The sequence below is a fragment of the Odocoileus virginianus genome, chromosome 30, assembly GCF_023699985.2.
Source record: "Odocoileus virginianus isolate 20LAN1187 ecotype Illinois chromosome 30, Ovbor_1.2, whole genome shotgun sequence".
NCBI lineage: Eukaryota > Metazoa > Chordata > Mammalia > Artiodactyla > Cervidae > Odocoileus > Odocoileus virginianus.
In genome coordinates, this window is record NC_069703.1 from 22974090 (window position 1) to 22988913 (window position 14824).

The window sequence follows — 14824 nt, forward strand, 5'->3', positions numbered from 1 at the left end:
CCTTGCCTGTGGACACAGCCAATTCTGGACTAAGCACATGTATCTTGTTTAATCTCATAGTATACTACCTCTCCCCAGTCTACAGATGAGAAAAGTGAGGCAAAAGAAGTTAAGTGTGTGTTAAGTCGCTTCAATCATATCTGACTCTTTGTGACCCTATGGACCATAGCCCACCAGGCTCCTCTGTCCATGGGATTTTCCAGGCAAGAATACTGGAATGGGTTGCCATTTCCTTCTCCAGGGGATCTTCCTGACCTGGGGATCAAACTCATGTCTCTTACGTCTCCTGGAGATGGGGCTAACCTGAACTCTAGTTTCTGCTATTCTCTAATATTCTGAGTTTCCACCCAGAAAGCCCCAAGTTGATCTCCTGCCCTAGGTAACTCATTATTTCTGGTCCACTGCAGACTCTTCTTAGCCCCGCCCACTCCTCTTCCAGTCCTCACCAGTCCTGGGGGGTTGGGAGGGATGGGGGCAGTGCTGGAGCTCAGACGGCTTAATTTCTAAATCCTCTCCCACCTGTGACGGCCAGGCTGAGGCACCAGGGGTTGTGTGACTGAGCAACGGACGCCGTGTACCCAGAGACCTGGGTACCTGTGTGGGGCTACCAGTGGGCCCCTCCTCTGTAGGCACCTCCTCCTCTGCCTGGGCCCAGGCCCAGCGCCTGCCTGCTGCCCGGTAACCAAGTCAACAGACCTGCCCTCCTGGGGCCGTTTCTAACAACATTCCCCCCCACTGAGAGCAGACCGGAGAGTATAAGGAGGCCAGCAGGCTCTGTGTCCCTCACAGACCTGTCCCCGCCTTCTGTCTTGCAGCAGACGACCCCAGCTAGTCCCAGGCAGGCAGCATGGTAAGCAGAGGTGGGGGATGAGGATGCAAACGAGGGTCCCTTGTGTCCAGGGGTTGGTGGGCTACAGTGTGGAGGCAGGTGAGGTAGGGGAGAGGGAAAGAGACTTGCGATGGGTGTGTGGCCCCCCCAAATGTGCTAGTATGTGGGGGCCTGTTCGGGGGGTGGAGAGAGACAGGTGATGGTAAGTAGGCCCTGGGTAAGAGCCTGCGCAGTTGCTGAAGGGCTTTGAATTTAGGGGTAGGGAGAGCGGGGTGAGCAGGACACGAGTAGAAAGTGCAGGCAATTTCCTGTAAACCTGGGCCCTGCTGGCCTCTGGTTCCAGCTCCCAGCTATAAGGACCCATCCTGCTAGGCTGTCCTTTCCCTGAGCCTTGATCTGACTCCTCATTTCAGCTCTGTACCAGGGGGGAGAGAAAAAGGGGGTGGGAGGGTGCTGTGTGGGGGAGTGGGGCTTATTTGGTATCTTTTACCCAAACCTGCCCCCCAGGCGGGACAGAAAAGCAGTTAGAAGTGTGGTTGGAGCCAGGCTGTCCCTTCTCTGAATATTCCTGGTTTTGCTCATGACCTTGAGCAAGTTGTTTGACTCCTCTGAGAGTCAGTAAAATAAGGTAATAAAAATACCTACCTAAGGGGGCCATTACGAAGATTAAATGAGATAGTAGTGTGAAGCGCTTAGCACAGTGCCTGGCACCTAATCAGTGCTTAACACGTGGAACTAAGTACCCGAATGACAAAGCCTGCAAAGTATGAAATTATAGTATTTTCACTGACAAGGAAATGCAACGGGAGCAGCCGCCTTGAAGCAACTCTGTCCACGTCCCAGAGGGATAGGGGTTTGAGGCCAAGTCTGTGTGACTCCAGGGCCTGGGTTCTGTGCCCACACCCAGAGTGAGGGGCATTGTTTCCAGAGTCTCAGGCATTCTCCACCTCAGCTGTGGGGGCCAGGTCAGTGTCTGGCTCTGTGCATGGGACCTGGGCAGGCTCTGAGATACAGCAGCAGGCATTGGCCTTGCTGGGTGATTGGTGAGCTGAGTCAGCCCTCTCTCATGGACCTGGGGATTTCTGGAGTCCTTTGTCCCTGAACCCCTCCCAGCTTAATTCATTATTTTCTCTTTTTAAATTTTTCTTTCTTTCTTTCTGTCTGTGCTGGGGCTTTGTTGCTATGCAAGCTTTCTCTAGTTGTGGCAAGCGAGGGGTACTCTCTAGTTGCTGGGTGTGGGCTTCTTGTCATGGTAGCTTCTCTTGTTGTGGAGCACAGGCTCTAGGGCGCCCAGGCTTCAGTAGTTGCAGGTCGAGAGCTCAGTAGTTGCGGCTCTCGGGCTCTAGAGCACAGGCTCAGTAGCTGTGGCACATGGGCTGAGTTGCTCTGCGGCATGTGGGATCTTCCCGGATCAGGGATCTAACCTGTGTCTCCTGCATTGGCAGGCAGATTCTTCACCACTAAGCCAACAGGGAAGCTCCTGTGACTTTCTCTTACTATGACTCCCAGGGTTGGGTGATGGAGGAATGGATAAGGGGATCCAATAGAAATATGGCCTGCCCTAGTCTCTATTGTGCAGTGAGCCAGGCAACTTGCATTCTTTCATCTGCAGAGTAATTCTAGGAGGGGGCTCTTATTATTGTCATTTCTCAGGGAAGATGCCCTCAGAGTATTGAAGACTCTTGCTTGAGGCAAGTGGGGAAGTAATGGGGCTGGGATACAGATGGTCACTGTATTAATCCCAGTCATCCAAAAAAATCACAAGAAGTTAAGGCCCTTGTCATATTTACAAAGTCAGAGAAGTGTTAAATTTGTGGAGAAGGCATCCTCTTTAAAAAAATTCTGAAATATTTCAGATATGCAAAAAGGTATAAAGGATAATATGATGAACACCTGCTACCCAGTTTAAGCAATAGAATCCTCTGACTGCATTCACTTCCCTCCTCTACCAAACAAAACCATTATTCCAAATTGGGTGTTAATATTTCCTTTGCTTTTTTTAATTTTTGTAACACTTTCCAAGAATATATAGCCAACATAAAAATGTATCTGTAAATGATGCATACAAGTTGAAGATTTACATAAATAGTATCATTCCTCTTAATTTACTTTTTTTCTGGTAAGAATTTTTGGGGATAAGATTCTTCCTTGCATTCACCCACGCCCACTTCTGAATCATTTTTTATCCATTTTCTCCTGTTGCGGGCCTTCTAATTGGCTTCTGTAGCTATGGTGCTGTGACTGTTCCTGCATCTGTTTTCTTGTGTACCTGTGTGAGAATTTCTCTAGAGTAAGAGCATCTTCAGCTTTTCCGATATTGCCAAATCACTTTCCAAGACAGATGCATCACTTTGGGCTTCTAGCAGCAGTGTGAGAATTCTCATGTCTCCACAACTGCCACATGATTAAGCCTTAAAACTTGGGGAAATTTGGTGGATGTGCTTGAGTTTTCTGTTTTTTTTTTTTTTTTTTTTTTTTTTTTTTTTATGGCCATACAATGGGACTGGCAGGATCTTAGTTCCCCATCACGGACTGAACCCTGACCCTCATCAGTGAAAGTACAGAGTCCTAATTACCGGATGGCCAGGGAATTCCCTCGTTTTGTTTTTAAGGTCTGCCATAAACACTTCTCAAGGGGAGCAGGGAGAAACACTCTGGGATCCCACTTCCCACACTGTCACATATCTTATCATGTGAAAGTCTCCCTTTCCTAGACAGTGAGCATCTTAAGCACAGGGACCAGGTGTTGTGTTATGAATTTCCAGTACCTGTACAACGTCAGGCATATAATGGAGGCTCAATACAAGATGAAGCAAGTGAGTCAAGTCTCTCTGATGCTCATGGGGCTCCCCAGAGCAGAGACCTTCTTCTTTTCTAGGACCAAGCAGGTTACCCCAGTCCTGCTTCAGGGGCAGGAGTTCTTTGACCACCAGCCTTGAACCATGTGAGGAACAACTTTCTTCCCAGACTCTCTTCACCCCAGAACCACACACACCCAAGAGGAAAGAACAGCACACACACATCCATTCCAGGCCCACGTTCCCCTTCTTCACTGGCATTTCTAACTGTAAAGTGAATCCAGAGTTCTTTCTGTTCTTATAAACTTCATCCTTGTCTCTGAGCCCTAAAACCTCACTTGGTTCTTGCTTTCCTTATTAATGGACACTACGTTATTTCTGGACGTGAGTGGGTTGACTATCATGCTCTGGCAGACTCATCTGAGCCCCTCAATGTTCCTCAAGATGCTTAGTCACTGAGCAAGACTCTATAATCTTAGAAATGGTCACATCTGCTTCCCCTGAGGGTTTTATCCCCATCCCACACCCCCTGGGAGATGGGGCAAAGTCTAGGAACTTCTGCTCCCAGCTGGAGAACCACTCAAGGAAGGAAGGCAGGAATTGTGTCCAGGCATGATACCCTTCTCTCTGCCCTTTGCCCACTCAGCGTGAGTGCATCTCAGTCCACGTGGGGCAGGCCGGCGTGCAGATTGGCAATGCCTGCTGGGAGCTCTACTGCTTGGAACATGGGATCCAACCAGATGGGCAGATGCCCAGTGACAAGACCATCGGGGGAGGGGACGACTCCTTCAACACCTTCTTTAGTGAAACTGGGGCTGGAAAACATGTGCCCCGGGCGGTGTTTGTGGATCTGGAGCCCACTGTGATTGGTGAGTGATGATCAGGCCCTGTCACGCCTTGTCCCAGGTACCCCGGCAAGTCCTTCTCCATAACTGGAGAGCCCTGGAGTTGCAGTTCCCAGTTGCTGTAGCCAATCAGGACTCCAGATCTGCTATCACTCACCTCCAGAGTCTCAAGGTCACCGCACATCCCTTTCCTTTTTATTGACGTACCCTTAAAGTCAAGAGCAATAGCAACTGCCTGCATGGGCCTGGTGACCCCACCCCTTCTGTGTACCCTGGGGCTCTGGGAGCCGGGCTGCAAGGGGAGGGGCACCTAAAGTTCTGTCTATTGCAGATGAGGTTCGGACAGGCACGTACCGCCAGCTCTTCCATCCAGAGCAGCTCATCACTGGCAAAGAGGATGCTGCCAATAACTATGCCCGAGGCCATTACACCATTGGAAAAGAGCTCATTGACCTGGTGCTGGACCGGATTCGGAAGCTGGTGAGAGAAGAGTTGAGGACTGGGGAAGTGGGAATTTGCATTCCTGTTGTGAAGTGATCTGGAGGCCAGATGAGGAAGGGCAGCTTCCATCCTTGGGAGAGTCTCCCAGACAAGAATTAAACACACAGGATCAGGACTAGTGAGGAGGGGAGGCAGAGGGTGGGTTCCAGTCCAGAGCTGGGTGTCCCCTTTATCTCCTACAGTAACTGGCCCGATGCTGTGCAGAGTGGCCACCAGTCAATAGGCTGCCTGGCCAAGCTATGAACACCCATAAGCAGTCCTAGATTGTCAACCTGTATTGTAGGGATGTGGACAGAAGGCCCTGTGAAAAACAGGGATCCAAACAACACTGGCCCAAGGCTCTCTGATCAACTTGGGCCTCCAGCAAGGATGTGGACCAAGTTTCTGGGTTGTTGATCTCAGTAAAGAAGCCCTCCGGAGACAACAGAAGTTAGATCGGGAGCGGGGCATGAGTAGGAAACCAGGTGGAATTGGCAAGTTGTGATAATAAATGACCGTTGGCACAGGAGTCAAGAGAAATGTCTGTGGAAGGTCTCGGGAGGTTTGAGAGAGGAGGAGGGGCAAGGAGAGGAGAGTGGGACCACCATATCAGAGCCTATTTTTTGCCATTGGAAAAGTCTTCCAAGGATTTTATGAAACTTTTGGGGAAATCGCAAACAGCACAAGCTGGTTCTTTGCTGTTGGTCAGCAGTGCTTCAGATCCCACGTTTCTCTTCGCTCTAGGCTGACCAGTGCACAGGACTCCAAGGGTTCCTCATCTTCCACAGCTTTGGAGGGGGCACCGGCTCTGGCTTCACCTCACTGCTGATGGAGCGGCTCTCTGTTGATTATGGCAAGAAATCCAAGCTGGAGTTCTCCATCTACCCAGCCCCCCAGGTGTCCACGGCTGTGGTCGAGCCCTACAACTCCATCCTGACCACCCACACCACCCTGGAGCACTCAGATTGTGCCTTCATGGTGGACAACGAGGCCATCTATGACATCTGTCGCCGCAACCTAGACATTGAGCGCCCGACTTACACCAACCTCAACCGCCTCATCGGCCAGATCGTCTCCTCCATCACAGCCTCCCTGCGCTTTGACGGTGCCCTCAACGTGGACCTGACGGAGTTCCAGACCAACCTGGTGCCCTACCCTCGCATCCACTTCCCCCTGGCCACCTATGCACCAGTCATCTCTGCAGAGAAGGCCTACCACGAGCAGCTGTCGGTGGCAGAGATCACCAACGCCTGCTTCGAGCCTGCCAACCAGATGGTGAAGTGTGATCCCCGCCATGGCAAGTACATGGCCTGCTGCCTGCTGTACCGTGGAGATGTGGTGCCCAAGGACGTCAACGCTGCCATCGCTACCATCAAGACCAAGCGCACCATCCAGTTCGTGGACTGGTGCCCCACGGGCTTCAAGGTCGGTATCAACTACCAGCCCCCCACTGTGGTGCCCGGGGGTGACCTGGCCAAGGTGCAGCGTGCCGTGTGCATGCTGAGCAACACAACCGCCATTGCTGAGGCCTGGGCCCGCCTGGACCACAAGTTCGACCTGATGTATGCCAAGAGGGCGTTTGTGCACTGGTACGTGGGCGAGGGCATGGAGGAGGGTGAGTTCTCCGAGGCCCGGGAGGATATGGCTGCCCTGGAGAAGGATTACGAGGAGGTGGGCATGGATAGTGTGGAGGGGGAGGGAGAAGAGGAGGAGGGGGATGAATACTAACAGAATCCTTTGTGTCTGTCCTAAATAAAGTGCTGTGGCCTCATTGTCTCCCAAATGTCTTTTTCTCTTGGGAAAACCACTGGGGGTGGGTTCCTTCATAAGAGATAAGAAGTATCTTAGACTGGGTTCCCCAGAAAGCAGATCTGACTTCAGATTTCATTCCAGGGAGCAGAATGAGGGCTGTGGTGGGTAAAGCAGAGAAGGAGGGAGAATTCATCCTGGAGAGGATGTAGCGGGATGAATGGCATCTTAGAAACATTCCTGGGGAGATTGGGCAGGAGATGAGGCGAGGGTGGGGAATTTCTACACTGGCTCCTTTCTTGCCTTGGTTAAACCTTCCCTGCATCAAGCATTAACTTGCCTGTACTTCCAGATTGCACACACTTTGGCTGCAGGGTCAACAGGGAAGCCCTGGGGGCAGGAGGTGAGGCGCTGTGAAGTTGCGAAGCTGGTCTGAGCCACGCAGGGCTGCAACAAGAGCCTGGTTGAGGCCAGGGGATTTGACATGGTGTCTGATAGAGCTGGTGCTCACTAGGGCCCCTCCTGTCCTCTTCAGGCAGGAGGTTTGAGTGAAGAGAGGTAGAGAGTCCAGAAGCTGGCATTAAGGCAGAATGGTGGCACAGCGGCAGCAACCGAGGAGCAATGGCTGGGGGTCAAGGGGGAGCCTACCTCCCTGAAATCACTATCACACTCATCACTTTTCGATAAAGACAAACGACTTGTCTTCAAACCTATGCCACAAGTACAACTTCCAACTGGACAGCTGCCCCAAAATCCTTGTGGGTAGATTTTCTGTAACGCCTTCTGGGCTAGAGGGATGGTTTGACCACTGGAGGTCTAGAACTAGGGCAGTCCCCACCCCCACTCCAGCCGCAGAGACGCAGTGCCTAGTGTTGTCCTTGGCACTGTCCCCCCTGCAGCCTCCCTTTCCCAGGCTTGGATGCTGGCAAGGAAACCCCAAAGTCAGCAAAGCCAGGAAGCTGCTATCACCCTTAGGGCTGGAAGAGTCAAGGTATGAGATGGTGATGCCAGAGCTTTGGAGCTGAGATCACCAGGTGAGAGCTGGAGCCATAGCAGAGCTACCCAGAGGGAGCAGGAGGGGGCAGGGGGGAGGGGTGTTTGTCGGGGTCTTCCCTGGTGGACTGAGATGGTAAAGAATCCACCTGCAATGCAGGAGACATGGGTTTGGTCCCTGGGTCAGGAAGATACCCTGGAGAAGGGAATAACTACCCACTCCAGTATTCTTGCCTGGAGAATTCCATGGACAGAGGAGCCTGGCGGGCTACAATCCATGGGGTTGCAAAGAGTAGGACATGACTGAGCAAATAACACTATACTATACCAGAGCCATGCAGGAGACACAGCATCACCTGAGTCACTTTCTGATTTTGAGAGAAGGAGAAATAAACTGGCTTTGCCTTTCCTTACACCCTCAATTTCCAGCCAGTGGGAACCACTGGCTGAACCGAGACAGACACTAGTTGGTAAGAGAGGACCCAGGGAAAGGGGGGTGCAGCCTGCGAGATACAAAGCAGGGCAGGAAAGGTGGGTGAATAAAACACGTACCTCCACACACCTGCATCTGGGCCTAGCCCAGGAGGCCACTCAGGTAAAACTGGAAAGGGAGTGACTCCTCCCCTTCCCCATATGGTCCCCCTCACCTGTCCCTGTCACTCTTGTCTCTTGTCTCGATAATTATTTTGTAATTAGAGGATGGAGCGGCGGCACCACAATGGTGAGAAGTTTAGAGGAGAAAACAGGCACAGCCAGGCCGACAGCTTCCTCCCTCTGTTTTGCAATGATTTGCTCAGAGACAGAAAGGATTCTCAGTGCCGCTCTGAGGATTTCAGCTGACAGGTAAGCTCTGTCCTGGGAAGACAGAGGCCTGCAATTGTGTGCATACTTGTGCGACGGGCTTTGGAGAATCATTTAATTATTCTGAAACCTATTTTGGCTGAATAGCTAGCTCAGCTATATCCTCCAACCTGTTTTTATTGATTTTTTTTCTCCTCTAAAAGGGCTGAATTTCAAGTCTCTATCCTGTGTCTTTCTATCAACTGGATTCAAACTTGGGGAAGGAAGAGGGATTATTTGAGGAGCTTTTAAAACCCCAGAAAAATTGCTGTTGTTTATTAAGCACCTACTACATACTAAGCCCTACATTCATCCTACCCTCTTGTCTTTTTAATTAATACATTTTTATTGGCCGCCCCTCAAGGCTTACGGGATCTTAGTTCCCTGAGCAGGGATCAAACCTGTGCCCCTGTAGTAGAAGCATGGAATTCCAACCACGGGATCACCAGGGAATGCCCATACTCCCTTCTTTAATCCTGAGGTAAATATAATTATCGTACCCACTGGACTGGAAGGTCCCTGGGAATAAGGCCTATTCTTCCCTCAGGATCCAGAATGCTGCCTGACACATATTAGATTCTCAAATCTGTTTAATGAATGCCTCTTTTATAGATGTGGTGACAGAGGCTTGGAGAAGTCACGTGACTTGCACAAGGCTACTCAGTGAGGAAGTGGAGTGGGGATTGAAACCCGGGTCAGTCTGGCCAAAACTGCTGCCTTCTCTTCCTCGGTGTTCTCTCCTCTGGCCTGCAGTAGATCGGGGTACCCCTCCAGACGTCACCTTGTCTAGACTTGCCGGTCCCCAGTGCCCAGACGGTGACTCAGTTGCCTCAAAGGCAGGGAGGGGGTGACGCTTGACACACCCCTGCCCAGGCACTGTGGGAGAGGGCGTGGGGGGGGGGGCAGTGCAGGGACCCAGCTGCCGGGGCTGAACAAGGGCCAAGGCCTTTGTCTCTTGGGCCAAGCTTCAAACGGTCCCCACAACTGACCTCCAACAGGTGAGGGAAGGCCCTGAGAAAGGTGAGGTCTTCACCTGCCAACATGGCTGGGCATCCACAGAGGTGGCCGGGCTCCCCTCCTGATGGCTGTACCAGCCAGCCCACTCTGGGCAGTTGGAGGACCACCTCCTCTCGGATCTGGTGAGGCCTCCCAGTTAGCAACTCTGTGGGCAAGCCCTGGCAGGCCTAGGTTGGACTGGGTGTGGGTGTGGGAGGTGGCAACCCAGATCTCCACGGGGTAGCTGGAAGCGCCCATCCAGCCAGGCTCCTGAGGACTTCCTCAGTGTAGGGGAATGCTTTCATCCCTGAGGCTTCTAAAGCCAGGGTACAATTACCTCCTGCGTGCAGACACAAGAGACAGAGCCCCAACTTTGGATTCCACCCAACACATTTCCTCCCTCGCCTCTGATGTGTCAGGAACATGCCTGCCTCCAAAGCTGCATTCCCTTCTAGCCTCCCGCCCCCCGCTTGCCTCACTGTTGCCATTCCTTCCAGTTTAGGTCACAGTCACCCAGAACCCGTCCAGCTCTGAGATCTCTCCTTCCTCTAAAGTCTCTCTCTTCCGTCTCTATCACTCATTCGATACTTGGCATGGACCGCCTTGGAGTGTGGCACTCAGCTTCTTTCTGATATCCCATTTCCCCAACTAGATTTTAAAAGATTACATGTGTATTTGACCAGTTATTATGTACACACACTTCAGAATTCAAAAGGTACCAAAGAGATTTACAAACAGCAAAAATAAGTCCCCTTCATTTATTCCCCTCTTGGCAGCCATCATTGTTCATGTTTTTTGTTATTATAGTATTTCCTTCCATACTGCTGAAGTATGCACAATAATGTATACTAATGTGTGCACACGTTTAAATATACTTTGCTCTACATCTTGTTTTTTCACTTAACAATAACATAGCATTACATATAGACATGCCTCATTCTTTTGGTGACAATATAGTATTCCATAGTGCACTGTATCATTGCTTATTTAACCAGTCTGCTATTAATGATGTAGTATTTAGGTTATTTCTAATTCTTTGCTATTGAAAAGAATGCTGCAACACTTGCACATACTTCTTTGCATATATGTACAACTACAGATTACTATAATTGGCACTACTGGGTCAAAGGGCACACACCTTTAATTTTGATATATACCTCATATTGCTCTCTTTAAAAGTTATATCCAGGCAGTGTCAGGATATTCGCCGCTTCATCCGCCGCCGATCTCCCTTCACGTCGGCCATCCAGGCTCGGGGGCCCTGTGTCCTGGGAGTTTCTCCTGGCTCCTGCGCAGCGCGGGGTGAGCCGACATGGGCGCCTACAAGTGCATCCAGGAGCTGTGGAGGAAGAAGCAATCGGATGTGATGCGCTTCCTCCTGCGGGTGCGCTGCTGGCAATACCGCCAGCTCTCGACGCTGCACCGCGCCCCGCGCCCCACCAGGCCCGACAAGGTGCGCGGGCTGGGCTACAAGGCCAAGAGCAAGTCTATGTCATATACCAGATCCGTGTGCACCGCGGGGGCCGCAAACGCCCCCTTCCTAAGGGTGCCACCTACGGCAAGCCTGTCCACCCTGGTGTCAACCAGCTCAAGTTTGCTCGAAGCCTGCAATCGGTTGCGGAGGAGCGCGCTGGCCGCCACTGTGGGGCCCTGAGGGTCCTGAATTCCTACCGGGTTGGTGAAGATTCTACATACAAATTCTTTGAGGTTATCCTCATTGATCCATTCCATAAAGCTATCAGAAGAAACCCTGACACCCAGTGGATCACCAAACCAGTCCACAAGCACAGGGAGATGCGGGGCTGACGTCTGCAGGCAGGAAGAGCCGCGGCCGGGGCAAGGGCCACAAGTTCCAGCACACTATCCGTGGCTCTCGTCCAGCGGCTTGGAGAAGGCGCAGTACTCTCCAGCTCCACCGCTACCGCTAATATACGTAATGTTTGTAAAGTTCTTATCTAATAAACAATTAAGGACGTTCTTGTCTGAAAAAATAAAAATAAAAAAATAAAAGTTATACCCAGGGGCGGGGAGGGGGGAGCGGGGGAAAGAGGGGAGGGTGGGGGGAGGGGGTTAGGTGTCTATTGAGTAGACGGCAGTGGGGCACGAAAAGAGTGGAGGTCCTGGTGCCAAGCGGGTCAACGCTGCATTGGGCCTAGAGCGGGCAAGCCATTCCGAAGCTAAGGTAGCGAACTTTGCGAGTAAGAGTCGGCCGCTGAGATCCAGAGGGCCGCTGGGGGCAAAGCCCCCGCCTAGGCCCCGCGGAGATGTCCGGCTGCGGAGCTTGTACTTGAGGTGCGGCGGGCGCGCGAATCTTTAGCTCATCGCTCATCTCGGCTCAAAGAGGCTCATCGTTTTCCTCTTTGTAGAGTGGAAATTGGAGTAGCTACTAAATGTATTAAAGGTAGTCCTCCGGAAATGACTGGGAGATGTTTCAGTCATAGCAACTTCAGTTTGGTTTTGAAAGTTGTTAACAAAGCATAGTTGATGTTTTTAAATTAAACACAACTACGATTTGTATCTTGAAACTTGTTTTGGCATTTGAATAAAACAAAAAGATTAAATGAAAAATAAATAAGTAAATAAAAGTTATATCCAAATTATCCCTCCCACTACCAAAGGCTCACAGCCTTGCCCATATAACATACACTTTTTGATCTGCATCAATCATCTGAGAATTGAAAGTATTTTCTTGCAGCTTTCCTTTATAATTCTCTTACTATGAATGAGATTGAAGTTTTTCATATTTAAAAGCCACTAGTTTCTCTTCTGTGAACTGTCTTTTCTGTGCCCTTTGCCCGTTTAAAAATTACATTGCTCGTCTTTGCTCATAAGTTTGTTGGAATCCTTTGTGAACAAAGGAAATTAACCCTTTGCTTGCTAGATGTGTTCCACATAATTTCCCTCAGCTGTCATTTGTCTGTGCCCCAACAAGGTTTTCATCTTCCTTGGTACAGGGACTGAAACTTAAATCTCTTTATATTCCTAGTCTTAACATAATACCACATACATGGTAAGTGCTAGACAAAAGTCTGTTGAGATAACAGAAGTAAAAAGAAAGAGATTTGAAAGACTTTGGAGTGACCTAAACTAACCAAGAAAAGCTATGACAAACCTAGACAGCATGTTAAAAAGCAGAGACATTACTTTGCCAACAAAGGTCTGTCTAGTCAAAGTTGGACTATAAAGAAAGCTGAGCATCGAAGAACTGATGCTTTTGAACTGTGGAGAAGACTCTTGAGAGTCTGTTGGACTGCAAGGAGGTCAAACCAGTTAATCCTAAAAGAAATCAGTCCTGAATATTCACTGGAAGGACTGATGCTGAAGCTGACACTCCAATACTTCGGCCACCTGATTCGAAGAACTGACTCATTGGAAAAGACCCTGATGCTGGGAAAGATTGAAGGCAGGAGGAGAAGGGGAGGACAGAGGATGAGATGGTTGGATGGCATCACCAACTCAATGGACTTGAGTTTGAGCAAGTTCCAGGAGTTGGTGATGGACAGGAAAGCCTGGCATGCTGCAGTCCATGGGGTCGCAAAGAGTCAGACATGACTGAGTGACTGAACTGACTGAAACTAATCGATTCCTTCCTCTTACACCAAGGTCAGTCAAGACTGGAAACAGCAGAAACTCTGGAAAAATTAAAAAAAACAACAACAACAGGAAATCATCCCCCCAATCCCACCCCCACCCAACACACACACACACACACACACACACACATAACTGGAGAGATACTGGGTAGCATACAGAATCGACACAAGGGCTGTCAAACAAGACTCTGCAAACAGGTAGGCATCAAGGGAAGCTGGGCAGTCCTTCCCACAGTCCAGGTCAGGGCACGGGACAGGCTGCCTAAAAGGCCCCTGTCCCCTCCATTCACTGCAGAGAGGCCTCCTCCCACCGAGGCATTGAGGTTGACATTCCCTCCTCCAGACACTAGAGGCCACTGCTGGCTCTGCTGCCACCGCCGTAGAAATGAATTCTCAGCTGCCCCTGCTTCTCTGTGACTTGTTCCAGATTCCAGTCCCAGCTGGCCCTCCCGACCGGCAGAATGTCTGGCTTTTGCCTGCACCCTTGGAGCCAGGGAGTCTGGGAGAGCAAGAGTCGGGTTTTGTGGCAGGTAGTGGCCTGCTTCCCATCAAAGCCAACACAGTGGGAATTCGCCAGGTGTAGGTAGGTAGGAGGCTCAGAGACTGTGAACAGCCAGGAAAACTGGACAAATGCACTCCAGGCTCTGCTTTCATGTCTGGCTCAAGCCCTTCTCTTTGATGAAAGCATTTCTGGGTCACCCAGCCTAAAATACTGGATTCACATAACCATTATTGTTCAGCCTGTCATGATGCCAGAGTTTTTGTACTAAGAGCCTGTGCTGTGTGCTTAGTCGTGTCTGACTCTTTGCGACCCCATGGACTGTAACCTGCCAGCTCCTCTGTCTATGGAATTTTCCAGGCAAGAATACTGGAGTGGGTTGCCATTTCCTACTCCAGAGGATCTTCCCAACCCAGGGATCGAACCTGCATCTCTTGTGTCTCCTGCATTTGAAGGTGGATTCTTTCCCACTTGCACCGCCTATTCACTATACCTCATGTTACTTTCAAAGAGCCCTAGGCATTACCTGTATTTAGGGAGAAAAAAAAACAAGTCCTTAGAGGTTTTCCTGTCACACTGTAGCACCAGGTTGCAAACCCAGGTCTGTCTGTTTCCAAAGCCTTGGGGTTTCCCAGTGGTCTATACTGCTGGGCTGGTATCTTAGGTTGGAGTTCTGTGAAGTTAGGGACTGGACCACAGTCTTCTTTTTACATCCTGGCAGTTCTACAATATATAAGATGCTCAATTAATGTTTGTGGATTGGCCTGGAGAGCAAGCAGAAACCAGTTCTAGAAGGTTCTCTCAATTTCCCATGAGGTCATGGGCTAGAAATCACTTTTAAAGTGGAAGAGGTCTACTCAGGATCAGTTTGGAAAGAAAAACTTCGAATCTAGGGAATTTCCTCTCTTCTCCGCCTCCCCCCCCCCCCCCCCCCGCCCCCAGTGTGTCAAAATTAACAACATGTTCCCATTTGTTCATTATTTAATCATCCAATGGATTATTTTTGAATCCCACTAACTGTCCTTAATACTCTAGTGAGAAAAAAAAAAAGGACATAATCTCTGCCCTCCAAAATTGACATCCTAGTGGGGGAGGTGAATGTCAGTCAAGTAAACAAATAAATGCTAATCTGTATCTCTGACCAGTGTAAGGAAAGATGCCAAGAACAGCTATGAGAGGCAGGTCTGACCTACTCAGGGAAA

General features: G+C 50.2%; 1 protein-coding gene and 1 pseudogene across 1 annotated transcript; both read left to right on the forward strand.

Annotated features, from left to right (window-relative positions):
- The first annotated feature begins 746 nt into the window (after positions 1-746).
- Positions 747-6728, forward strand: LOC110144764 (tubulin alpha-1D chain). The gene is made up of 4 exons (XM_020904825.2): positions 747-850; positions 4274-4496; positions 4804-4952; positions 5697-6728. Exons 1-4 carry the CDS (start codon positions 848-850, stop codon positions 6678-6680), a joined length of 1359 nt encoding a protein of 452 aa, XP_020760484.2. The 5' UTR covers positions 747-847; the 3' UTR covers positions 6681-6728.
- Positions 6729-10827: 4099 nt separating this feature from the next.
- Positions 10828-11540, forward strand: LOC110144711 (large ribosomal subunit protein eL15-like; annotated as a pseudogene).
- Positions 11541-14824: the final 3284 nt, after the last annotated feature.

Excerpts from the sequence above, each read along its gene's own strand:
- LOC110144764 (XM_020904825.2), top strand. Across the intron at positions 4,497-4,803 it reads TCTGGAGCCCACTGTGATTG|ATGAGGTTCGGACAGGCACG; the intron begins GTGAGTGATGAT and ends TGTCTATTGCAG. Across the intron at positions 4,953-5,696 it reads TGGACCGGATTCGGAAGCTG|GCTGACCAGTGCACAGGACT; the intron begins GTGAGAGAAGAG and ends TCTTCGCTCTAG.